The sequence below is a fragment of the Lithobates pipiens genome, unplaced genomic scaffold (assembly GCF_037356315.1).
Source record: "Lithobates pipiens isolate NorthernLeopardFrog02 unplaced genomic scaffold, aLitPip1_a1.2 Scaffold_3, whole genome shotgun sequence".
Classification (NCBI taxonomy): domain Eukaryota; kingdom Metazoa; phylum Chordata; class Amphibia; order Anura; family Ranidae; genus Lithobates; species Lithobates pipiens.
This window is the reverse complement of record NW_027507790.1, coordinates 147,938,842-147,965,537: the sequence shown is the minus strand read 5'-3', so window position 1 is coordinate 147,965,537 and position 26,696 is coordinate 147,938,842. Positions and strand designations below refer to the sequence as shown.

Below are 26,696 nucleotides of genomic sequence, written 5' to 3'. Positions count from 1 at the left end.
ACTGCAACTCCCTTCTCATTGGCTTTCCTCTACATAGTCTATCACCTCTTCAATCCATCATGAATGCTGCTGCCAGACTCATTCACCTTACCAATCGCTCTGTCAATCCCTCCACTGGCTACCGCTTGGCCAAAGAATTACATTCAAAATACTAACAACTATGTACAAAGCCATCCACAATTTAGCCCCCAGCTACATCACTAGCCTAGTCTCTAAATACCAACCTACTCGTTCTCTTCGTTCCTCTCAAGACCTCCTGCTCTCTAGCTCCCTCGTCACCTCCTCCCATGCTCGCCTCCAGGACTTTTCCAAAGCCTATCCAATCCTATGGAATGCCCTACCCCAATCTGTCCGCTTATCTTCTACTCTATCAGCTTTTAGATGATCCCTGAAAACCCTTCTCTTCAGAGAAGCCTTCCCCATCTACACCTAACAACTGTTTTTTCATTTTCTCCATCAGCTCACCCCCCTCAGTTATTACCTTTTGTTTCCACTTCACTCTCCCATCTCGATTGTAAGCTCTAACGAGCAGGACCCTCTGATCCCTCCTGTATTGATTTGTATTGCAAGTGTACTGTCTACCCTCATGTTATAAAGCGCTGCGCAAACTGTTGGCGCTATATGAATCCTGTATAATTATAATAATAATAATAATATTATTATGTTGAAATAGATGTAATCATTAGTTCAATTTGATTCTATGTGAAGTGATACGACATTGATTTAGGTTTTCCAATTATATATTTATTTTGTTGTGACAACACGATTCACTTAGGATGTTTGATGTCTCAAGTGGGATGTCCTCTGAGGGAGATGCAGATTGTGAACATTTCCTTGATGGGATTTCACATACCCGCACCTGCTTCTGGGTTCCCCCTCATGTGTTCCTTATTTTGCTTTGATTGTGCAGGGGGGACAGCTTCAATGAAAATTAATTTTGATTGGCCATCCACCCCTATTTATATGCGCTGTCAAACCATGCCATATTAGCTATGGTTAAACTCATGGTGTGAACCACGTAAGCCATTTGCCTCTACCTCTGCATAGCATGGGCTGACTGTTTTGGATTTTAATTCACGTATAGAGGTGTATTGGTGTGCATCCATCCAGGATTTTTTCTTGCTCCTTGATCCATTGCAGAGCCTGCACCTGTGTGGCTTATCAGGGCGTGTGTCTCAAGAAACTCTTATCTGGAGCGGCATTTTTCTTTTGCTGTCCAAAACATACTGTGGCCAAGCAGTATCCTTTGTGGCTTTGATATCCATCTGGTAAAATTCTGTGATTGGATAAACAAAAGACCATGTAATGGCCTTAAATCCTGAGCCACTGACACCTGATGGCCAAAGATGCCCCCACACACCTGGTAGCAAACACTTTTTACCAAAAAAGGGGTGGGGGACCTTGCCCTTTCAAGGCTTGAATAATTAACTGGCATATCCAATGAAAATAGTTAACTTGCATGCCTCCTTGGGCTCTACTGGCAGCACAAATCAGGATTCCTGACCTGTAAAGACAAATCAAGTAATTCTGACCACCAGAACTACCTCCAGAGTATGCAGTGATCCAACTCCTGCCAACTGAGGATCAGAAAAGAAGGAAAGACATGGACTTGATTCAAAGTGAAAACCAGACACCATACTAGGCAAAAAATGGTTGAGGACTCAACATCACCTTAATATGATGCAAAACCAAAAATGGCTCCTTGAATGAAAGAGCTGTCAGCTCTAACACTCCACTTAGTGAAGTGATAGCAACCAAAGAGGCCACCTTCTGAGATAAAGGACTAACATCTTGATTGGTTAAAAAAGTGGCCTCTGCAAGAATGGCCTGACAGGCGAGACTGTCTATGTTACACGCTGTATTAGAGCTGCACAATTAATAGTTAAACAAATTGCAATCTTGATTCACACCCCCTGACATATTGGCGAGTTTGCCAATTCTTACATATGACAAGTGGAGAGACTATCTGCTCACTCAAAAGAAAAAATCTGGACAGTCTGCCAAGTTTAGAATATGAAACATTGTAACTAACCTTCCTTCTTAGGGATACACTTGTTTGTAAAAAAAAAAAAAAAAAAAAAAAAAAAAAGGAGGTCAGGGCACTCTGCCAAGTTTTCAATAACTGTAAATGCAAGTAAGTTTAACCACTTAAAGTCTAAATCTTTTTCTGCCACTTCTTTCTTAAGTTAAAATCAATATTTATAATATAAATTACTTGGAATCCCCAAACATTATATATATTTTAGCAGAGCCCCTAGGGAATAAAATGGCAATTGCTGCAATATTTTATGACACACTGTATTTGCCCAGCGGTCTTTCAAACACAATTTTTGGGGAAAAAATACACTTCATTGAACGAAAAAGCCACAAGAATCGTGATCTATTTTCTAAGCAAAAAAATTGTGATTCTCATTTCAGCCAGAATCATGCAGCTCTACGCTGTATGAGGTATGAATCAAGGAGTGAGAAACGGCTCCTGGAAAAAAAATGTACAGGGACGAACCCTGACCGTTAACGGTACTTAAGTCCAATCTCCTTCCCCCTAACAATTGGAGAAGAAATTCTGTCACTGTTAAAATAAACCTATCATTAAAAAGTATAGACTGATGTTTTATTTGTCAGTGGGCCAATGTACAAAATCAGCAGGGGATCAAATACTTTTCCCCCCATCACTGTAGCCTTTGACATGGTGCTTCATAAATTTTCTCTTTCTGATCTCCTCAGACAACGTTCTCCTTTACTTTTTCTGATCCATGTCTGGCATGGTGCACAGAGACAGCAAACAGCATCATAGCTACTTTTTTCCAATTAACAGCATACATGCATGGGTTGTTTGCCCATACGGGGGGGGGGGGGGGGGGGGACGCACCAGTGTTCAGTGCATCCCTATTCACATCAATTGAGACATATGAGCTGTTCCCAATTTGACAGCTGTGCAGATCCTTGCACAGTTATACTTTGTAGTATGCCTGTCTAATAAGATCTAACTGATTAAAAGATTGCAGCCATGTTTGATGCAAATTACAGAAAACAGTTAGGCCCCTTTCACATAGGCGGACCATTTGGGTCTGCCTCTCTGCTTTTTAGGCAGACCTGATCAGACCATCCATTGTCCTCTATGGAACGGCGGATGTCAAAATACATGTGTTTGTTGACACCTGTCAACATCTGATCTGTCAAAAACAGATGGATAAGGGATCCATTCCCCATCCGTCTGGCGGATCGGATGACAGTTCCATTTACACCCAACCATTTACATCCGAAAACCCATAGGGGATAGGCGGGGCTGTGTCCGTGTCTGCTCTGCATAAGCATAGTGGACACAGACCTGTCACCCGCCTGCTCAGTGGGGAGCAGCAGAGAGAACCGCTGAGCAGGCAGAGTCCACCAGTGTGAAAGAGCCCTTATTCTGAAATACCACTATGATCAAATTATTCATAATCTTTTCCAGGGGTACCAGCAAATCTGTCAAGTAAGCAATAAGTTCTCTCTTTTCAAACTTTCTTTGCTTTTCGTGGAATTTTTAAAGGGTGCTAAGAATTATAACAATAAATGTGAAGGGTAAGCATTAAATGGCCTGACCTAGTGAAAAATTAAACATGTGAATGTACACATTATGACTTATGGTCACTACTAAATCATTTGACCGATATCTTAATTTTTGGTATAGCGTCTAGATCAGTAGCGGTCACCAAAGAAGAAGCCCTAGTGGGCAAAACATGTTGGGAATACATACCATTATATTGTTGCATAAATGAATACACCAAACGACCATGTAAAAAAAAATGTGTACATATTTTAATATGAATGGTTTTTAATTTTGTAAATCAATCAACAAAGTTTTAGTCTGTGACTTTTTCATATATAAATGTGCAATTTTTAGCACCCTTTAAAAATCCCACAATTCCATTTTCTTTCTTTGAATATTTTTTCAATGGATGTGGTGCTATAAATACATGTGTCACTCACCCACACCATAGACACTTTCTTTGGTTTTCTTAAAACCTAACAAAGACACACAGGTATACGTTTTTAATTTCATCACTTTTCAGGAGGAAAGAAGGACTGTTTCAATAAGCTGTAAAGAGGGTCATTCTGGGGGAGGGTGCCATTTTTGCAACTCAACAATTCCTGGCACCTTCTGCAGCAAACACTGTCCCCAATCAGATGGGGCCTCTGTTCAGGTAATCGAATAGCCACAACGGGAGATTCGGCTGTCCACGCTGTATAACATAGTGGTGGAATACATTTGATTTTCTTCATTTAGCCTGCAACTTTGTTTTTGTTTTGTCTTTGTTTTTGTGTAGGGAAGGGTTAAAACCCTTGTTCATGTTATTTTTGCTCTGTCCCATTAGGGAGATTTCCCCTCACTTCCTGTCACATAACAGAAGCGAGAAGAAATCTCTACAAAAAGGTAAATTTTCCTACTACACAGTTGTCACTAATATAAAGGTTTACCAATTGGCTTGTTTGAATTTCTCATTGCTTTCAGTCTCTGTGAAAAAGTTTAAGACGACGAAAGTAGAGGGTGAAACTTCCCAACAAGGACACAAGCGGTAATAAAAATTTGTCAGAAGGTATAATTTCAATACTCTATCTAGAATTAAAGTAAAAAAAAAAAATAAACACACTTGCTTACCTAGCGCTACTGTGGGGGGGGGGGGGGGGGGAGACTATTCTCTTTAATCTTTCATTGCTACTTTTGTTAAAAGCACTATACAAGTCATCTCATCACTAAAACATACTGTAGGGGTTGAAGGGATTATGTGGGCATGATGGGTGCACCTAAATATAGCATGAGATACTTCAATATCATTGTTTACCTGCTGCTGGATCTCATTGTCTTGGTGCTCTATGTCCTCTGCCAGCAGCTGGGTCATCTTTCGCCATAACTTGTAAAACTCGCTCTTGTCAATTCCTTCGTCTTGCTTCAGGTTTATTAACTGTTGCCATGTTTGTGCAGCCTGCATTAAACAATAAATAAAATAAACCTATAAAACACATACATGCAATAACAAATATGCAGTATACATACTCTTATTTGTGTCCCTCCTTCTAAGCCTCACAATACGTAGATTGGTGACTGTCCATCACTGGGGGTCTGCATCACACTTACAGGTACTAAGTTTTTTGTCACACTAGACTGGAAGATTGAAGTTACTGGAGGAGGGAAAGGTTAGAACCACTGTCCAGTTTTTTTGCGGTGTACCATTGCGGAAACTCCTCCTCACTTACTTTCCCAGAGATGCAACAGTATGTGGGAGGAAATACCCAAAAGGGAAACCCCCCGACCCCAGACAGTTGTCTCTGGAACAGGTATCCCCACTGAAAGATTTCCTTGCCTTTTACCAGGCACAACTCTCACGTTTTAGGTTTCCCCTTACAAATCTTTCTCAGTGACAACAGTCACCAGGACAAATAGAGTGGTGAATCTCACCAATGGGGACCCAGACACATAAAAACTTGACTAGGGTATCTTGAGTATCGAACCCTCCCTACTCTAACCAGAAAATAAACAAATAAAAATTTAAAAAAATTTGTTTTGGGTTTTTTGATATTGTGCCGACGCTGCAATTTTTCTATATTGTTATCACAATGTTTTGTATATCTACGCTAAATTGCTAGCAGCTATACACCATTAGGCGCTGACACCTTTTCCTTTTATCAGAGATGCACTTTGGAGTCTATTTATAAAACATTCATTGTACTAATGCGACAAACCTTCTGCACACATTAGTAACTCATATTCCCACATTTTCTCTAATAGGATTACTTCCTCAATCAGGGTAAAAAAAAAGAAATAAAAAAAAAAACAAACACACACAACACACATTATGGCCACTAAATGATGCTGATGATGTAGGAACTAATCATATTTGTGGGAATACAGTTTTTTTTTCTTATGACTGTGCATATATTTGTCACATTTCTGCAGTGAACGTTTTATAATTGGACCCTCTTGACTATCAACCATTGCAGAAAACTGTATCCAATCAACACCAATGAACAGCATCTACAACCCTTATAACTAGGAGTTGCTACGCTATTTTCACTGCCACACTTCTGTAAATACACTGCAGTATGGTAGATAGTAAAAAGGATAATATTCACCTGTAAGTATTTTCCTTCTTGCTCGTACAGATCAACTAGTTTTTTACAAATTTCACACCACTTCTGTTTGTCGGAGCTAGGAGAAAACAAATATACACATACACTTTACTGTGTGGGTTATCCTTCAGTGAATATTTTGGTTATGTGAAAAATTACATTAGATTGTAAGAGTAGATTTATTTAAAATACAAGTTATATTAGGTTGGAAATCATTTGGCCTAGGCCATGTGACATATGTTGTGAGTGTGCCAACAAATGGTAACTACACAGCTGGAAATTGGACAGAAAAAAAGAATGCCTATTTTGTCTTGGATAGGGTGGCAAGGGGTTAGAACCCTTTACAAGACTTTATTGTCGCTTGTACCTGCTAGGGAGATTATCATTCCTACTTGTCCTGGTGAAAACTGGCATAGGGACAAAGTGAAAGGAAATACCAAAGACTGAGGGCACCAAATTCCTCTGCAACCCCATATATTGCCTAGTAAATGTAGTGGTAAACATAATCACTGTGCTGCACATAGCCTGTCTACAGAGCAGAGATGTGGGAGGACCCTAACAGGTCCCCCTCCACTATAGGCTGCCTGCAGAAACTTACAGGGGGTGGATACAAGACCAGTATCCCTGCATAAGAGGAGAGAGCAACGGTGACTGGGCTTTATTACAGGAAGCTGCACAGGTCTGGAAGAAGTACACAAAGAAAACCAATAGTCAAGTAAGAAAGAATACACATGCTTCTTGTAGTTAGAAATATTTGCCTATGCCAGCTTTAAAGGAAGAGTGTGTTATTAAAGAAAAGGTTTTACATCAGTGTAAGGTTTTTTTGTTTTTTATTTCCGAATAGAGTGGGTAAGGGTTAAAATCCCCAACAGGTTATTCTTTGCTGTCCGTACTCGCCAAAGGTACTGTTTTCACCTTCTGGGAAATAGAAAGCATGAATCTTCTCAGTGGGAGCGCATACAGAATAAAGAAAATTATCAGATTTTATCATTCTAATTCTCTCACTTTTACATGGACATTAACCACTACAGCCCCGGACCAATAAACACCTTAAGGACCAGAGGTCTTTTTCCAATTTCGCACTGCGCTGCTTTAACTGGTAATTGCGCGGTCATGCAATATTGCACCCAAACGAAATTTGCGTCCTTTTCTTCCCACAAATAGAGCTTTCTTTTGATGGTATTTGATTGCCTCTGCGATTTTTATTTTTTGCGATATAAATGGAAAAAGAGCGAAAATTTTGAAAAAAAAAAAAAAAGATATTTTCTTCTTTTTGTTATAAGAAAAATCGAATAAACTAAATTTTAGTCATACATTGTGGGCAAAATTTATTCAGCCACATGTCTTTAGTAAAAAAAATGTCAATAAGCGTATATTTTTTGGTTTGCGCAAAAGTTATAGCGTCTACAAACTAGAGTACATTTTCTGGAATTTACACAGCTTTTAATTTAGGACTGCCTATCTCATTTCTTGAGGTGCTAAAATGGCAGGGCAGTACAACCCCCCCCCCCCCCAAATGACCCCATTTTGGAAAGTAGACACCCCAAGGAAATTGCTGATGGGTATGTTGAGCCCATTGAATATTTATTTTTTTTGTCCTAAGGGATTGAATAATGACAAAAAAAAATAAAAAATTTTACAAAAAGTTGTCACTAAATGATATATTGCTCACACATGCCATGGTTATATGTGGAATTGCACCCCAAAATATATTCTGCTACTTCTCCCGAGTATGGGGATACCACATGTGTGGGACTTTTTGGGAGTCTAGTTGTGCACGGCACCCCGAAAACCAATCACCACCTTCAGGATTTCTAAGGGTGCAAATTTTTGATTTCACTCCTCACTACCTATCACAGTTTCGAAGGCCATAAAATGCCAAAATAGCACAAAACCCCCCAAAATGACCCCATTTTGGAAAGTAGACACCCCAAGCTATTTACTGAGAGGCATGTTGAGTCCATGGAATATTTTATATTTTGCCACAAGTTGCGGGAATATTACAAACTTTTTTTTTTTTGCACAAAGTTGTCACTAAATGATATATTGCTCACACATGCTATGGGCATAAGTCAAATTACACCCCAAAATAAATTCTGCTGCTTCTCCCGAGTACGGGGATACCACATGTGGGGGACTTTTTGGGAGCCTAGCCACGTACGGGACCCCAAAAGCCAAGCACTGCCTTCCGGATTTAAATATAAAATGCTACCAAAAAACTGTTAGCGATCGCAGGGATCAGGCCTGACTGCGATCGCTGCAGTTATGTGTTTAGTGTTTTGTAAGTGACAGTGATCGATCGATACTGCACTTGGGTGGGCTGGGCAGAGGGGCAAAACGCAGGTGCTAGCAGGTATCTGGGCTGATCCCGCTAACAATGCGTTTTTTTGGAACCCTGAACTGCTGGGGACGCTAATATAGATCTGATCAGATCAGATATTGATCTGTTCAGATTCTATACCACTACAGGAGGTTTATGCTTTGCGTGTGGGTGTTAGCGGTACTGGCACTAACCTGGGGCGACGCAGACCCTGACCCTAAAACCTAATTGATATCACCCGCCGGGTGATCAGGGGGTTAAACCTTTATTGGGTAATAAATGGTGGGTGCCCCGATGCTATAAAAAGCAAACTAACCAGAGTCACCCGTAACACTTATACGGTGATCAGTGGTGAAAGGGTTAACTAGGGGCAATCAGGGGGTTCAAATTTTTATTAGGTAGTATATGGGGGTCCCTGGCACTATATAAAAACCTGACGGGAACCTAAATAACTAACTGGCTAACCAGCGTCACCAGTGACACTTATACTGTGATCGCTGGTGAAAGGGTTAACTAGGGGCAATCAGGGGGTTAAAACCATTATTGGGTAGTATATGGGGGTACCTAACGCTATAAAAACCTGGCGGTGAACCTAAAAAAAAAAACTAGCTACCTAGCGACACTAGCGACACTAATGCAGCGATCAGAAAAATGATCGCTTAGTGACAGTGGCAAAAGGGGGTGAAAGGGTTAACTAGGGGCAATCAGGGGGTTAAAACCATTATTGGGTAGTATATCGGAGTACCTAGCGCTATAAAAACCTGGCGGTGAACCTAAAAAAATAACTAGCTACCTAGCGACAGTAGCGACACTGATGCAGCGATCAGAAAAATGATCGCTTAGTGACACTGGCAAAAGGGGGTGAAAGGGTTAACTAGGGGCAATCAGGGGGTTAAAACCATTATTGGGTAGTATATCGGGGTACCTAGCGGTATAAAAACCTGGCGGTGAACCTAAAAAAATAACTAGCTACCTAGCGACAGTAGCGACACTGATGCAGCGATCAGAAAAATGATCGCTTAGTGACACTGGCAAAAGGGGGTGAAAGGGTTAACTCTAGGGGCAATCATGGGGTTAAATCTTTATTGGGGGGTGATAGGGGGCTACCCTGGACCTAACACTAACTGCCCTGACAGTTTTAACTGTTACAACTGACACTGAATGCATTGATCAGTAAAGAAATGATCAATGCAATCAGTGACACTGTGACTGGGGGTGGGATCGGGGGGGGTTTGTGTACCTATGTGTACCTATGTGTCAGTGTAGTGTTTTGGTGCACTTACTTTTAGTCTTCTCCTCGTAGTCCGGTCAAAAAGACTGCCCCGAGGAGAATGACATCACTTCCTCCTTCCTGTGTAAACAATACACAGTGGGAGGAAGCTCGTCATTGGCCAGGAGCGATCCAGAGGGGGCGGCCATCCCCTCATCACGGATCGCTCCTGGAGGGAAACGGACCGCCGCATCCAGCGGGAGGGGGTCCGATCGGACCCCCCACCCGCTGGAAGGCAGGCACGTACATCTACGTGCTTGTGCCTGCCTGTGCCATTGCGATGACGTATAATGGCAATACGGCAGTCCTTAAGTGGTTAAGCAAACAGCAATAAGTCAATCAAATCACAACACAGTAGCACAGTGGATGAAAAAAAAGTCATTGTATGAGATAAAGAAAATTGCTTTATAATGAAGTAAAAAAGTTACACTTTAAATATATATATATATATATATATATATATATATATATATATATATATATATATATATATATATATATATATATATATTTTTTTTTTTTTTTTTTTTTTTTTTTCCTCCATTTGAGTTTATAAAGAGAAAAAAATAAATTTTTTGGCCCTGACACATTGAGGCACGGGCGCCACTAGACTTCTGAAGGTATGTTGTGGTATCTGGCACCAAGCCGTCAGTAGAAGATACTGTAAAGCCCCATGCACACTGTCAGATTGTCTGCTGATTTTTTCCATCAGATTTACCAAAACCATATAATATGAGGTCAAACCTTAGGGGTTTCAATGTGTATGCAATCAGGCAGGCCCTTGTACTACATGGTTTTGGTAAACCTGAAGGAAAAAAAATCAGCAGACAATCTGATAGTGTGTGAATGGGGCCTCAATGAAGCAGACTTGTTTTTCTAGCACATACCACAGATGCTTGGTGCTAAAGAACTGAACAGCTCAAACTATTCTTGAACCTTTTCTGAAGTGTGGCAGGGTACATTATCCTGCTGAAAGGGGCCACTGCCATCAGAGAATATTGTTTCCATGATGGGGTGTACTTTGTCACCAACAATGTTTCAGTAAGTGGTATGTGTCAAGTAACGTGAACATGAATGGCAGGACCCCAAGAACATTGCCCAAAGCATCAAGCTGCCTCCACCGGCTTGCCTTCGTCCCATACTGCATCCTGGTGCCACCTCTGCCCTAGGTAAGCGGATCAACATGGGCAGCCCCATGCACAAAAAACTGCAATGCTCATTTTTTCTGCTTTCAACACATCTACTTTAGGCTGGGTTCACACTGCTGCGGCAGCGAGAACCGGATGCGATCTGCACCGCACTGCAGTGCAAATCACATCCGATCTCTGTGCGATGCGAGTTCAGCCATACAGATAGTATGGCTGAATTCGCATCGCACCCGCCGCAAACTCGCACGGGACCCTTTTTTTGGTCCGCAGCAGAATCGGATCGCATGGGGGTTCACACCATGTGATCCGATTCCTGTCCGAGTTTGCAGATCGCACTGCGATATGCGAACTGATCTGGGGGTGTCATTAACATTTCACTGACACTCCCAGCAGTCCGCATAGGGCAGTGTGAACTGCCGGCGGGAGGCATGCGATGTGGGAAAACGCAGCGGATTCGCGGCGTTCCCGCATCGCTCCGGTGTGAACCCAGCCTTACAGACAACTGTTTCCTTGCTGCCTAATATATCCACCAACTTTCAGATTCCATTGTAATGAGATAATCACCAAATATAATCAAGAGGATAACCCCAAGTTCACCAGAATGAAACCAATATTACCCAGCATTTGGGACAAGTGCAGACTGACCAAAATATTAAGTAGGTCAACTCTCGTAGGCGAGTGGCTAGTGGTGTCGATGGAATCATCTCTGGATGTTCTAGTCCCACAGAGGTTCTGCCGTGGTGATCCTTTAATATTGGAAGTGTCATTATAAAAGGACATGCATGTAATGCTTTATTGGACTGTCCAACACTTATACTGCTACCGCTTCACATTTTTTTTAACTGCTGTTTGCATTGCTGCTTTTGGTTACTGGCAGTGTGACAACGTGGTTTAGTGAAGATTTATACTATATTGTTAACTATATTGACCGTATCTCTTTTTAATATTATTATTAATGTGATGTGGGCACATAAGGTTGTGTGTGACACACACACACACACACACACAGGTTAAAGAGGTTAATTCCCCATATATGTGGCTTTTTGAATTACAATGAATGTCTGTGCATAAATAGTCGATGAGTTAGCTCTCATGTGGATGCTCTGAGCAAGCTAGATACTGAGCCATGGGGAGCAGAAAGGAACTGTCAAAAGACCCGCATAACAAGGTAATGGAACTTTATAAAGATGGAAAAGGAAATAAACAGATATTCAAAGCCTTGAATATGCCAGTCAGTACTGTTCAATCATTTATTAAGAAGTGGCAAATTCAGGGATCTTTTGATAACAAGCCAGGGTCAGGTAGACCAAGAAAGATTGCAGCCACAACTACCAGAAGAATTGTTTGGGGTAACAAAGAAAAGATCACAGGTAACCCTGTGGAGAAATACAGGGTGCTCTTGAAAAAAGACAGTGTGGTTGTTTTAAAGAGCACAGTATGATACTTGAACAAAAATGAGCTGCGTGGTTGAGTTGCCAGAAAGAAGCCTTTATTCAATAATGCCACAAAAAAGCCCAGTTACAATATGCCTGACAACACTTTGACACACCTCACAGCTTCTGGCACACTGTAATCTGAAGAGACAAGATCAATATAGAGCTTTATTACCACAACCATAAGCGCTATGTCAACAAGACCTATAGTGACAAGAACACCATCCCCACTGTGAAGCATAGTGGTGGCTCACTGATGTTTTGGGGGTGTGTGAGCCCCAAAGGCACAGGGAATTGTGAAAATTGATAGAAAGATGAATGCAACATGTTATTAGTAAATACTGGAAAGACCATTAGTAATATTCAGCACCAAAGATGTGCATGGGATGCTCTTGAACTTTCCAGCATGACAAAGACTCTAAGAAAAAGGCCAAGTTGACCCTCCAGTGGTTACAGCAGAAAAATGTGAAGGTTTTGGAGTGGCTAGCATAGTCTCCTGGCCTTAATATCATTGAGCCATCTTGGGAGATTTCAATTGTGCAGTTCATGTAAGGCGACCAAAGACCCTGCATGACCTGGAGGCTTTTTGCCAGGACGAATGGGCAGCTATAGCATCTGCAAGAATTTGTTGCCTCAGACAACTATTACAAAATACTGCACACTGTCACTGATACTAAAGGGGGCAATACACAGTATTAAGAACTAAAAGGTATGCAGACTTTTCAACCAGGGTCATTTCATTTGTTGCCATGTTTTGCTTTATGATTGTGCCATTCTGATATGACCTACAGTTCAGTATGAATCCCAAAGGAATAATAGAAATGTGTTTTGCCTGCTCACACTGTTTTCTTTAAAAATGGTACATACTATTACCAATTGTTCATGGTATGCAAACTTTTGAGTACAAATTATATATATATATATATATATATATATATATATATATATATATATATATATATATATATATATATATATATATATATATATATATATATATATACACACACACACACACACACACACACACATACACACTTTATATCCTCTACCTACTACCTATGTTTCAGTTCTAATGTCTGAAGACCCCGATCCTTTTGTCATCTGATAAACTGATTGGGGATTCTGGCCAGGTAATTCGGACGTGTTGGTATTACCTGATGCTTTTGATGGGTTAATATGCAAATATATCACTGGAGGGGTCTGGAGCATATTCTCTGATGGTCAACAAGGGCCCAATTTTTACTAATTTAATAGGCAGACCTATTTTTAAAATTCTGTAATTTCTGCGCCTTGACTTTCACATTAAAGATAATGTGTAAAACAACTGGCCTAAGTGAAGAATCAGATCCCCATAGCAACCACAAAGATAAAATGTCCTGTTTTTCTAAGCAAAGGAAAATAAGAATAATCTGACTGATTGCTAAGGGCAGTAAACACATTTCTGCTGAGATTCTTATTTCTTAAAGAAAGCAAAGTAAGCTGCTAGCTCTTTATTCAACTATGCAATTTCCAGCAGAAAATGTGACCCCTTCAGTGAAAAACTACTTACCAATTATGGTGCCTTCATACCTACAATTCCCAGCTACATGTACACAAACTTCAGTCTCAGCTCCTGCATGGTTTCCCATGTAGCTCAGCATATACAGTAATTGCTGAGCAGGTCTCATTAAATAAGAATAAGGAAAGTTTTTGGGTCCATACACATCCATGCTATATTTTCAAAAGTATTGGGACACCTGTCTTTACACACACACACACACACACACACACACACACACACACACACACACACACACACACACACACACGACCTTTAATGGCATCCCAGTCTTGGTCCATAGGGTTCAATATTGAGTTGGCCCATCCTTTGCAACTATAACAGCTTAAACTCTTCTGGGAAGGCCGTCAACAAGGTTTAGGAGTGTGTCTATGGGAATGTTTGACCATTCTTCCAGAAGCACATTTGTGAGGTCAGGCACTGATGTTGGACAAGAAGGCCTGGCTTGCAGTCTCCACTGTAATTCATCCCAAAGGTGTTCTATCATGTTGAGGTCAGGCCCTATATATATATATATAAAAACATTTTTTGCTCACTTCATATGATGAGCTGGCTGCTTAGAGCTTTACTAATACATGCTCACAAAAATACATAATAAATGTTCCTTTTAGCCTCTTTATATCACTAAAACATTTCATTATCAAACAGGTTTCATCTAACACTTATTATTCAAAAATTATTAAAAGCATAATTATTTTTGTGTTAGAGTGGAGAGGTATTAGCACACCTGTCAGTTTTTATTGTTGTCTCTGCCACCGTTAAGGAGATTTGCCTTTGCCCTCTCTATCATATGCACAGTACCATTATCATTGAATGTGAAACTGAAAGAAAATTCAGAACAGGTATAGTGGAGAATTCCCATAGGATCTGGTGGGGTATTCTGGTGACAACCAGGGATTCCATCACTTTGCAGGAATTTCTCCTAACTTCATGAAAAAAAGCTGAGACAACCACAAGTATAAAATGAGCCCTTACTCTATCCAAAATGAAAAGAAAAAGGTTTGCTTTAGTGGCTGCAATAATAATTTTGATACACAATGCAGAAAGATCCAAGCTAAAAAAAAAAAATAATAATTCAAAGGTCACTTTCAGCCATTTTATCAAATATTTCAGTATATATGTAGCACTGTAACCTTAACCTGTGTCTACTTTGACTTACGTTTTGTAAAGTTCCAAAAGCTTTTGGTACACATTTGGCAAATCCTCTTTAAATTCCTTTTGGTTGACTTTTTCATAAAAATTCCCCAAACCCTAAAAAAAGATGAAGACAGAGAATTTTATTATAAATAACACTGCAAAGTCATGATCCACCCAGAAGCTTGGACTAGCAGATGGCTCAGCCTCTCAATGAGCTGCTGGGAGACTGAGCCAGCCTCTGCCTCCCCCTGCACAGCCAGATGCTCCAGTGAGTGCTGGAGGTGCACAGCTCTGATAGTCACAGCTCTCTGCTCAGAGCAAACCCAAGAACTGAGAGATCATCTGTGTTTAATTGATCAGTTCTCAGTGTAGAGGCGGCGGGGGCAGATGCAGCATTGGATCAATGCTGCATCTACCTAGGAGAGTATTTTTTTCCAGGAAACCCAAACTTCTCTTTTAAAATGGAAGGAAGATGGACAATTTAAATAACTATTTCAGCGTTTGCTGAGAACCAAAGCAAACAGTGTACACACTAATGTAGGAGAAGGAGGCATCAAAGTAATTAGAATGCATGGTGTTTTTTCAGATTCTGTTGACAAATAGGGCCCTGAAATGCATACTATCCACCAAATAAAAATAAAATAGAAAAATCACACTAGCCTTAATTTTTCCCAGCATACGACAAGGCAGTACATGTGTTTATCGCACCCATAGTCACACATATTTTTGATGTCCAAAATTCCCTAAATGAATGGTACTGCCCCCCACAGAACATAACACATAATAGTACAACAGCATGTGGTGTAACAAGCAATACAATGCAAATTAAATTGTATGTAAGGAAATGAAAATCATCATAGAAATTCACAGACTAAAGTTAATATCTGACTTTAGGTGTGCTAGGGTCTTGTACAAGAGAGCAGGCAGCTCTAGAGCTGCCTGCATCTTTTACCTGAAAACCAAGAGCTGGCTGCAAAAATCAATATGGCAGCAAGTGGTAATGATGCGGTTCTTCAAGCTTATCTGCAGTTAGACCCCTTTCACACTAAGGCACTTTTCAGACGCTTTCACGCTAAAAAAAAAAAAGCACCTGAAAAGCTCACAAAAATCTATTTCCATTAAAATCAACGAATGCATTCACACTGGGGAGTGCTCTGGCAGGGTGATGAAAAAAGCTCCTCTCCAGTGAAATGAACGGAAAGCTCTTCAAAAGTGCCTGAAAATTTCTTCAAAAGGGGTCAGTGTTTTACCGGCGGTTTAGAAGTGCCTCAATGTGAAAGGGGCCTAAAACATTTTTTAGAGAGTGAGCAAGAGTTAGAACGCCTGTCAGTTTTTTGCTGTCTCTGCCCTCATCGGAGAGTTTTCTAAGCATTACCGGTCACAGCAATAAAAACCTGAGTTTGGGCTGAAGCTGGGCTTATGTATACCACAGAATTAATCAAAATGCAAAAAATTGCAGGACTCTGACATTTCCAATACATATTCTAATGTCAGCTACTGGTGGTAGAAATCATAGGATATATACAGCAGGGCTCGACAAATCAGATCGCCACAGTGACAAGAAAGTGCGCCCTGGCATCTGGAATGCTTCCACACACACCCCATTCACGCCCCCCGCTATGTATGCCAGGCTCTGCTTGCCCATCTGCGGGCCCAGGACCGGCATAGCTGGTGCTGCCAGGTAGAGGGGAGAACGGACACGCTTTCCTCTCCTCCTTGTTGCTGACCTGAAAATTACGTGCATGATGTCACTTCTGGGTCCCCATTAAGGCCTGGAAAGAATGTAATGCAGTGCAGTCTGCATTGCGTTACATTCAGTGGAGCACGGGGAGACCCTGGAGGTCTCATTAAAGAGAACCTGTCACCAAAAAAAATCATCACACAGGGAACTTTATGTATTTTTTCTTCATCATACAGGGGACAAAAAGGATATTTTTTTTTTTAAATTGTAAAAAAATAAAAGATACAACCAAGCACATAAAATTCTTCAATGTATACAGCGCTCCCAAACCGTCCCAAAGATGCTGCTCGAAGGACTTTTTCTAATGTAAAGCAAGCACACCGCCCCAGTGTGAAAGCACCAATTGCAATGAATGGGAGGCAAATTTCAGGTGCTTTACAGGCGCTATTTCTAGCACTAAAACGGCTGAAAACTGCCTCAGTGTGAAAGGGATCTTAAGGTTTGACATGTCAGGTATTTATTTACTCGGTGCAACTTTGGCTACCACGATTTTATTTTCTAGGGTGTCCGTTTCATAAAATATATAATATATTGGAGGTTTTATGTAACCTTCAGGCTTAAAATTATTCTTTAAAACGTGTGCAAAAAAAAAAAAAAAAAACTGCTCTGGCAGCGAAAGGGTTAAAGGATAATTTCACCTTCGGGAACATGTTACATGTTCTACCCGTAATCTTTGTTAGTTCGAAAAACTGACTCCTACTTTTCAGCTGGATCCTAGATTCAAGGCAAATTTGTCAAGTCCTGATATACAATATGTGTTCCAGTGGACATTATGAAGAGTACAGGGACCAAACTGGATGCTGAAGGTGGGTGGTGCATGTGCTTTATTTAATTATATAGAAACTAAATCTGTCAAACACTGTGTTACAGTAAGATAGTTCACATTAAGGTGTTAAACATAAAAAATGTTTTTTACCTTAATGCATTGTTTGCATTAAAAGAGAAGTATGGGAAAAAATGTCTTCCCATAATCAAACTTACTTAGGTCCAATGCAGCTTCTGTCCACTGCTGCCTCTGCACTGAGAACCGAGCAGGGAGCTGGTGCCCGTCAGTCAGCAGCTCTCCTGCTCTGCTCCTCCATGCTCATTGGAGCGCTGAGCTGTGGAGGGGCGGGGAGCGACCATCTCAGCCTCTCAGCGGCTCGCTGAGAAGGCTATCAGTCCAGGCACCTGACAGATGCAGACTCTCAAAGTCGGGATGACGCAGTGCCTGGACTGATCTGTGTGACGTCAGCAGAGAGCGGACTTCAGACCACTCCCTGCTGAAAACGGGTCACAGGAGTGCAAAACGAATTGCACTCCTGTGACCCATAAGAGAAGCCCAGCCTCACAAGCTCAAGCTTGACTTCTCCTTTAAGGTAAAAAAAACATATTCAATTTCCCTGCGCCCCCCGTGTGAAGAGTGAGACGGGAGAAGAGATCAGCGCTGTGCACGGCTGCATCTATTCCCCCTTACTTCCTCTTCACACTGCACTGGAGAAGTAGCAGGAGTCATTGGCTCTTGCTGCTGTCAATCAAATGCAGTGAAGAGGAAGTGGGGGCGGGCCTAAGTCCCACTGTGTAAGGGTCCCACTGTGCAGAGACAGACATGTCAGAGCCCCTCTGTCCTCTATGGGAGATGGGATGAAAACTGATCCACCTGTCCGTTTTTTATCCAATTCCATCCAATCCAATCTGCTAGATGGATGGAAAATAGGATTTTCATCTGTCAGGACTTAGCGGACCGGATCGGATGGTGCCGAATGTCAGCAGACATTTCACAGCTGACATCCATCGCTCTACAGGAGGTTCCGATCAGGTCCGCTGGAAAAACAGACAGGTGGACCTGATCGGACAGCATGTGTATAAAGGGGCCTAAGTTTATGGAGTGCGGCTCCATAGACACATCGTTCGGGAGTGCGCAGACAACATTTGTCTCCATAGCAAGCTGCTGGCTATGGTGGTCATAAAAAGAAGAGGAGGAGCCAAGACTGCCGCCGGGGACCCAAGTGAAGGATGGGGTCACAGCAGGCAAGTATAACATGTTTGTTATATTTTAAAAAAATAATGATTTTATTAACAATTTAATTGCCACCAATGCAATCTTTAAAAAAAAAAAACAGTCTCATTTGTGTGAGAGACGTCAAATTACTGTGGAATTTGTAAATGGAAGTTTTATTACTGAACTGCATGACCTACCTGCCAGGCCAGTAACTGTTCTGGTTCAAGTTCCGCAGCTTTCCTGTAGGCAGCTTGTGCTTGGTCTGGCTGCTCTAGCTCAGCAGCAGCTAATCCAATGAAAACCCAGGCATTGTAGTTATTCTTGTCCAACTTTAGTGCTGCCTTTATAAGAAACAAAAAGGTTTAACTACCTGATTAAACAAACAAAACTTACATACAAATATAATGCAATAAGCTGTGCATGTTAAATGTGTTAGACCAAAACTCTGTTTTTCAAGAAAGGTACTTTAATTATCTACTTTTTAGGAGCCAGAAAGGACATAATGAGAAGACATCACACTGCAGAAGAGGCACAGGAGGTTAATCTATTTCCATTCTACAGAAAACAATGACAGCTTACTTCCGGTGAAGTAATGTATGACTCATATAGGCAATTCTAATTTAAAGTGGATGTTCTATTAATTCATTACAAAAATAATAATAATAATAATAAATTTTATTTATAATGCACTTTCCATCAAAAGACCTCAAAGTGCTACATAATTACAATAAAAACAAACAAACCGCTTAATTTACAAAACATTTGCTAAAAAGAAAAGTCTTCAACCCCTTTTTAAAATTTTCAGTAGACTGAGAAACCCTCAGACTATCAGGCAAAGCATTCCACAGACGTGGGGCAGCAGCACAAAAAGCCCTATCTCCCATGGTTTTCAACCTAGTTTTTGGAACCTCTAAACAATTCAAATTAGTTGAGCGAAGGGAACGTGGTAGATTTTGCAATCTAAGAAGTTCCTTAAGATAAGGTGGAGCTTGTCCATGTATGCATTGATGCACAAGAAGAGAGACCTTATACTCAATCCTTGTAGAGACCGGCAGCCAATGAAGAGATTTTAAAATTGGAGTGATATGCTCATGCTTCCGCACTCTCATTAGGATCCTCGCTGCAGAGTTTTGAACGTATTGCAACCTCTGCATGCTCTTTCTCGGAATCCCAATGAGAAGTGCGTTGCAATAATCCAGCCTGGAGGAGACAAAGGCATGAATCAATCTTTCAGCATCGGAAAAAGAAAGGATAGGACGAAGTTTAGAGATATTACGAAGGTGGTAGAAAGAAGTCTTGCATACTTGATTTATATGAGCTTCAAAAGTGAGTTGGGAATCCATTTTTACACCAAGATTAGTGACAACAGACGAAACTGGAATTTTAGAGCCTGAAAAGGCAATACTTGTTATCAGCGATGATTTAATCTGGTGAGATGTTCCAATCATAATAAACTCAGTTTTGGAGCTATTTAGTTGCAAGAAATGTTGTTCCATCCACTCCTTTATCTCCTCCAGACAGGCGGTAAGGACTGATAGGGGTGACTGCACTGAAGGAGTTTCAGCTGCAGCTTTTACATAAAGCTGTGTATCATCAGCATAACAATGGAAAGAAATATTATAACGATTTATAATATGGCCCAAGGGAGTAAGATATAGAATAAATAAAATCGGGCCAAGCACTGACCCTTGGGGAACTCCGCAGGTAACCATATGCGGTTTAGATTTAAAATGACCCAATGTAGTTTGTTCAATCCTATCTGTAAGATATGACTCGAACCAACTGAAGGCAAAATTTTTTAGTCCAACATTATCACGAAGACTATCTAAAAGAATGCCATGATCGACAGTGTCGAACGCAGCTGACAAATCCAACATAATAAGTAAAGACGGAGAACCGGCATCAGATGACATAAGAAGATCATTTGTAACCCGAACAAGAGCGGTCTCCGTACTATGAGCAAAACGAAAGCCTGATTGAAATTTTTCAAAAAGGCTGTTATGCTTGAGATGATCCTGAAGATGACTTGCAACTGCTTTCTCAAGTACCTTAGATAAAAAGGGAAGATTAGAAATAGGCCTATAATTAGAAAGGACTTCCGGATCAAAAGTGGATTTTTTAAGCAGTGGTCTAATAACAGCACTTTTTAAAATGGAAGGAACATGGCCAGTTCGAAAAGAGTAATTAACAACAGCAGTAATCAATGGACTTAAAACTAAAACATACGTTTTTACCAGTGGAGTTGGAAAAGGATCCAAGGAACAGGTTGTGGGCTTCATTCGCTTAACAATACCCTGTACCTCTTCCAATGACACCTCTGGTAAATGATCCATTTGTCGTGGCACAAAACAGTTTAAATGGACAGTTTGAGCCAAAGGACCAGACAGAGAGGAACGGATATGATCAATCTTGGATCTAAAAAAATCCATAAATTCATTACACGGCTCTTCCGAAATAGCAGTAGTCGATGGCGAATTTGGCTTAAGCAATTGATTTATAGTTGAAAAGAGCTGCTTAGAATTTCCTGAACTATTTTGTATAACTTTAGAATAGAACTGCGACCTAGCCTCCTTAAGGGACTGTGCATATAGATGTTGATGCTCCCGGTAAATTTGTTTATGGACAGTGAGGCCAGAGGCTCGAAAACGCCGTTCAAGAACCCGTCCCACTGCCTTCATCTTACGAAGCTCATCTGTATACCACGGGGCTGAGTGAGTAAAAGTAACAGCTCTCGTTTTAAGTGGGGCATAAAAGTCCAACAGACTGCTAAGCTGGCTATTATAATAAGCCACCGCATCATCAACAGAGCAAAATTGTGTAGATAGATGCTGAAAATCCATTGCCAAAAGTTCAGGATTTATATTTTTTAAGTTTCTAAAACAAATGTCCCGCTTGGGCTTATAACAACTGGATGATGATATCAAATCCATTGAAATAGCCATATGGTCTGACACACCTAGGTCATACACCTGCAAATTAGTCAAAGGAGCAAAATTTGTAATGACCAGATCCAAGGTATGCCCCCTAGTATGTGTGGGGACATCAACGAGTTGTTTTAAATTAAAACAATCCAGCAGCTGAAGAAATTCCGCTGCGGGATGGCACGAAGGGGTATCAACATGAATATTTAAATCTCCTAAAATAATAACATTTACATTTGATATACAAAAGGTTGTTAAAAGATTTGACAACTCAGCAGTAAATGATGAGCTATGTGATGAGATGTACTGGTACCTTTATCTTTGACCATTTCTGAGGTTTGAGAGTGAACCAGATACAACTAGAATTTAAAGAGGAAGTAAACCCTGATGAGTTTACTTCCTCTTTCATTCCCTGCAAAGGTAAAGCATAATGAACTACTATGCATCGCATAGTAGTCCATTATGTGCCACTTACCTGACACAGGAGCCAGCGAAGTCACCACTGTCCCCTGTAGTCCAGCGCATCCATCTTCTCGGTGGGTCTCGCTGCTCCGCAGCTTTCATTCGGCGAAGCCGCGATGATGTCACTCCCACACATGCGCACGGGAGCCACCACTCGCGGTATATCGCTGTTGACCGCGGTGCGCCGTAGACAGCGGTGCCTGTCTTTCGGCAAATATCTCCTAAACCGTGTAGGTTTAGGAGTTATTTCTTGGACCTACAGGTAAGCCTTAATCTAGGCTTACCTGTAGGTCAAAGTTGGTTGTAAAGGTTTACAACCACTTTAACGGCTGGTGTCACCCACCCTCCGTAAAAAAGGCAATGCTGAACACTGTAAAACCTGGTGCTACTTTAACGATAATGATTGCTGAGTGGACAGTGTCAGTAGGGCAGTGGACGGTGTCCGTATTTTTTTTACTATTCCGTTACAATATTATTTTTTATTATTGTTAGAAGCCCCATTGGAAGGCTTTGGTGAAATACCAGCTAGACAGACACCTAATGTCTCACTTTTGAGACAGAGAAAGGAACTGAGGACAGATTCCCTAGTCCCTTTCTCTGCCGCCTCAGCTGCACTGGATAGTAAATGAATAGGAAGTACTCTGTGCTGAGCGGCTTCCAGTTCATTTACAAATGGAAACATAGTAAACAGTTTACTATGCTTCGGATATGAATGACCACAGTAAGTGATCAGTACCACTCGCTCACTGTGTTCCTTTAAAAAGGGAAGGGGCCGGTAAATTACATATGAATATGTATATCCCTGTGTGTCTGCAGCAGCAGGCAGGAGAGGAAGTAAGCCAGAAGTGATGTGGAGGAAGTGGAGGAGGGGGAGGGGATTTATAAGCATGGAAAGGGGGACCAATGCAGCAATGGGGAGGAGGGGATGGGGGGGGGGCGAAGGACCAGAACCGATCCCCTGTATAGCTCTCCATGCAGCAGCTGAAAGGAGCAGGAGGGAGAAGGAGAAGACAGCTTTCGGCTACTGCATGGAGAGACATAGTGATTTCCACCCCCACAAAACCTACTGTGACAGTAAGGTCGCATGAGCCCCCTGGTGTATGGGCGACCCCTGAAGCTCTGCAAGTGGCAGTAATGCTGATGCGTACAGACACCCCGTGCACAGTGCACGTCTATGGTGCAGAGTCAAGTTGTCCCCACTGACACCCCTCAAAGAAGGTTGAGGGTTGAAGCCTGGCTAAATACCTATTTCCAGAATGTAGCCTGTGACTGACCTACTTGGCAACAGCTGACAGGTGAGTAGACAAATGGTAAGGTGAAGGCAGAGTCAGAAGCAGACCAAGGCCGATACTTGGCCATTCAGATAACAAGCCTTGACATGGGTAGGGAGCGAGTCCTCAACCCTGTGAAAGATCCAGGTAACAGCTGAAACAAGTGACAGGGGAGCATAGTGATGCTGGCTGGGCCTCTATTAAAGTGAACCTGTTGCTTTGTCCTCCATGGGCAGAGTACAGATTTAAATTAAATTGGCAATTTGCCTGCATGCAGAGCTGGTTAACTTCTAGCAGGGGGTACAGGCACATAAGGAAAACACACTTGGCTCTGGAAAAGGAAATGCCAGGAAGCAGGCAGACCAGAAACCTTCTAAAACATTGAAAACTTGCAGTTCTGTCTCATTGCAAATGTCAGAAAAAATTACATTCAGGAACCTAAAAATGCTAACAAATACCTTTAGTTATTTTCAGAGCAACCCAATAATGCAAATACAGACCTCAACGGGGATAGCTGAGAGGGGACCAGTGCCAGCACCTCCCTATCCCATTACCAGTCCTTCGTTACACTGAGTAGTCACACTGACCAACAGAGGCACAGAAAGCAGACTGGGTTGGTTCCAAGTGCAACTTTTTCAGATGAAGTCAGTATTTGGTTAAACCAGAGCTCATGGTTTCGGGCTCCTACAGGATTTAATAAGGAATTGCATTTGACTTATGCTACCAGATTATTAAACTGACCTTTGCTTTACATAAACTGGAAACAATTCATTTTAAAGTGGACCTGAACCCACAAAGTAAAGATTTGCTATGTTATAGACTAGAGAGCATCTAGAAATGTTAACTGTGCCTAAAAAGCGGCCTAAAAAAGGAACTTTTTTGGGGGAATTATTCCTTAAACAGCAGAGCACTTCCTGTTATGTGAGTGTGAACAGGTCCTCCTGTGCCTACAGCCTCATAGCCGTTTATCTGTTTCTAGGAGTTTCAGCTACTGCTGCTGTGACTACCGGTCTCAGAAAATTTGGCGTGAGATTTGATGATGTCACTTTGTGATGCTCACGTTTCTTGCAGAAGGCTTTGACAACGAGGAAGCAAGTTGGTAATCGTCTACCAAGATGGTTTCCTTCACACAGCAACACAGTACAGAACAGGTCATGATAAATCAGTGATGGGCAAAGATCTGTTGTTTAGAGACAACAGCCAATACTGGTGAGTGATCTTTTGTGCTTTGCCTGTGTTTTCTATACAAATATTACATAGCTTGATTCCTCTTTAATGGAGTTATTTATAAGCCTTAAAGTGGTTGTAAAGGTTGAAGGCGTTTTACCTACAGTGGATTTAAAATTTTTACACACCCCTGTTAAAATGTCAGGTTTCTGCGATGTAAAAAAAATAAAAAATAGACAAAAGATAAATCACTTCAGAACTTTTTCCAATTTTAATGTGACCTATAAACAGTTGAACAACAAACTGAAATCTTTTAGGTGGAGGGAAGTAAAAATTAAAAAACATGGTTACACTGGGACGACTTGTCAGGCGACTTAGCCGCCTGACAAGTCGTGTCCCGTTCTGTACAATGGAATCAATCTAATCGGAGCAACCCAAGTAACTCCGACTTAGAAAAAGGTTCCTGTATGACTTTGGGGGCGACTTGAGGCAACTTGCATTGACTTCTATAGAGAAGTCATTTTGCAAGTCGCTGCTGCTGTCTTGTCCAGGTCGCCTGAGGCAGTCGCGCTGCAAGTCATGCTGCCTTAGTGTGAACCGGCACTTAGTGTGCACACCATTAAACTAATACTTTGTTGAAGCACCTTTTGATTTTATTACAACACTCAGTCTTTTTGGGTATGAGTCTATTAGCATGGCACATCTTGACTTGACAACATTTGCCCACTGCCCAACTGTTAGATTGTGAGGGCATCTCCTGTGCACAGCCCTCTTCAGATCACCCCACAGCTTTTCAATCAGATTCAGGTCTGGACTCAGGCCGGGCCACTCCAAAACTTTAATCTTCGTCGATTTGGATGTATGCTTTGGGTTGTTGTCATGCCGAAAGATGAAGTTCCTCTTCATGTTTAGCTTTCTAGCAGATGCCTGAAGGTTTTGTGCCAATATTGACTGGTAATTGGAACTGTTCATAATTCCCTCTACCTTGACCAAGGCCCCTGTTCCAGCTGAAGAAAAACAGCCCCAAAGCATGATGCTGCCACCACCATGCTTAACTGTGGGTATAATGTTCTTTTGGTGATGTGCAGTGTTGTTTTTGCGACAAATATATCTTTTGGAATTATGACCAAAACGTTCAACCTTAGTTTCATCAGACCATAACACATTTTCCTGTGTGCTTTTGGGAGACTTCAAATGTGTTTTTTTGCAAAATTTAGCTGAGCTTGGATGTTTTTCTTTATAAGAAAAGGCTTCCATCTTGCTACCCCATAGCTCAGACATATGAAGAATACGAGAGATTGTTGTCACATGTACCACACAGCCAGTACTTGCCAGATATTCCTGCAGCTCCTTTATTGTTGCTGTAGGCCTCTTGGCAGCCTCCCTGACCAATTTTCTTCTTGTCTTTTCATCAATTTTGGAGGGATGTCCAGTTTTTGGTAATGTTACTATTGTGCCATATTTTCTCCACTTCATGATGACTGTCTTCACTGTGTTCCATGTTATATTTAATGCCTTGGAAATTCTTTTGTACCCTTCTCCCGACCGATACCTTTTAACAATGACATCCCTCTGATGCTTTGGAAGCTCTCTGCGGACCATGGCTTTTGCTGTAGGATGCGACTAAGAAAATGTCAGGAAAGACCCACTAGACCAGCTGAACTTTATTTGGGGTTAAGTAGAGGCACTTTAAATTATGGCAGGTGTGTACTGACTCCTATTTAACATGAGTTTGAATGTGACTGCTTAATTCAGAATACAGCTACATCCCCAGATATAAGAGGGTGTGCACACTTATGCAACCACATTATTTTAGTTTTTTATTGTTACTTTCCCCCTAAAAGATTTCAGTTTGTTTTTCAATTGAGTTGTACAGGTTATAGGTCACATTAAAAGGTAGAAAAAGTTCTGAAATGATTTATCTTTGTCTCATTTTTTTACATCACAGAAACCTGACATATTAACAGGGGTGTGTAGACTTTATATCCACTGTAAGGCCAGGTACACACCTCTGTGAATTAGATGAGGGTTTCTCCGCATCCAGTTCGCATAGCAGGAGAATGTGACAGGCTCCCTATACAGACGGTTCACATATCTCCATTGCGGCTGCAGAGCGCACTCCACAGAAACACTGTGCGTCTTTGGCTCAGTTTCAGGGTCGAATTCAGACATAGAT

The 26,696-nt window shown here is 41.3% G+C and overlaps 1 protein-coding gene across 5 annotated transcripts in view; it reads right to left on the bottom strand.

The window, feature by feature from the left end:
- SKIC3 (SKI3 subunit of superkiller complex) overlaps positions 1 to 26,696 on the bottom strand; it is a 204,780-nt gene that overhangs the window by 170,090 nt on the left and 7,994 nt on the right. For all 5 annotated transcript variants that reach the window (XM_077462372.1, XM_077462378.1, XM_077462373.1 and 2 more), the window contains exons 3-6: positions 18,897 to 19,040; positions 15,000 to 15,091; positions 6,112 to 6,187; positions 4,824 to 4,964 (exon numbers count right to left, since the gene is read on the bottom strand). In XM_077462372.1, coding sequence (XP_077318498.1) covers positions 4,824 to 4,964; positions 6,112 to 6,187; positions 15,000 to 15,091; positions 18,897 to 19,040 — 453 coding nt within the window. The remainder of the gene's footprint in view (positions 1 to 4,823; positions 4,965 to 6,111; positions 6,188 to 14,999; positions 15,092 to 18,896; positions 19,041 to 26,696) is intronic.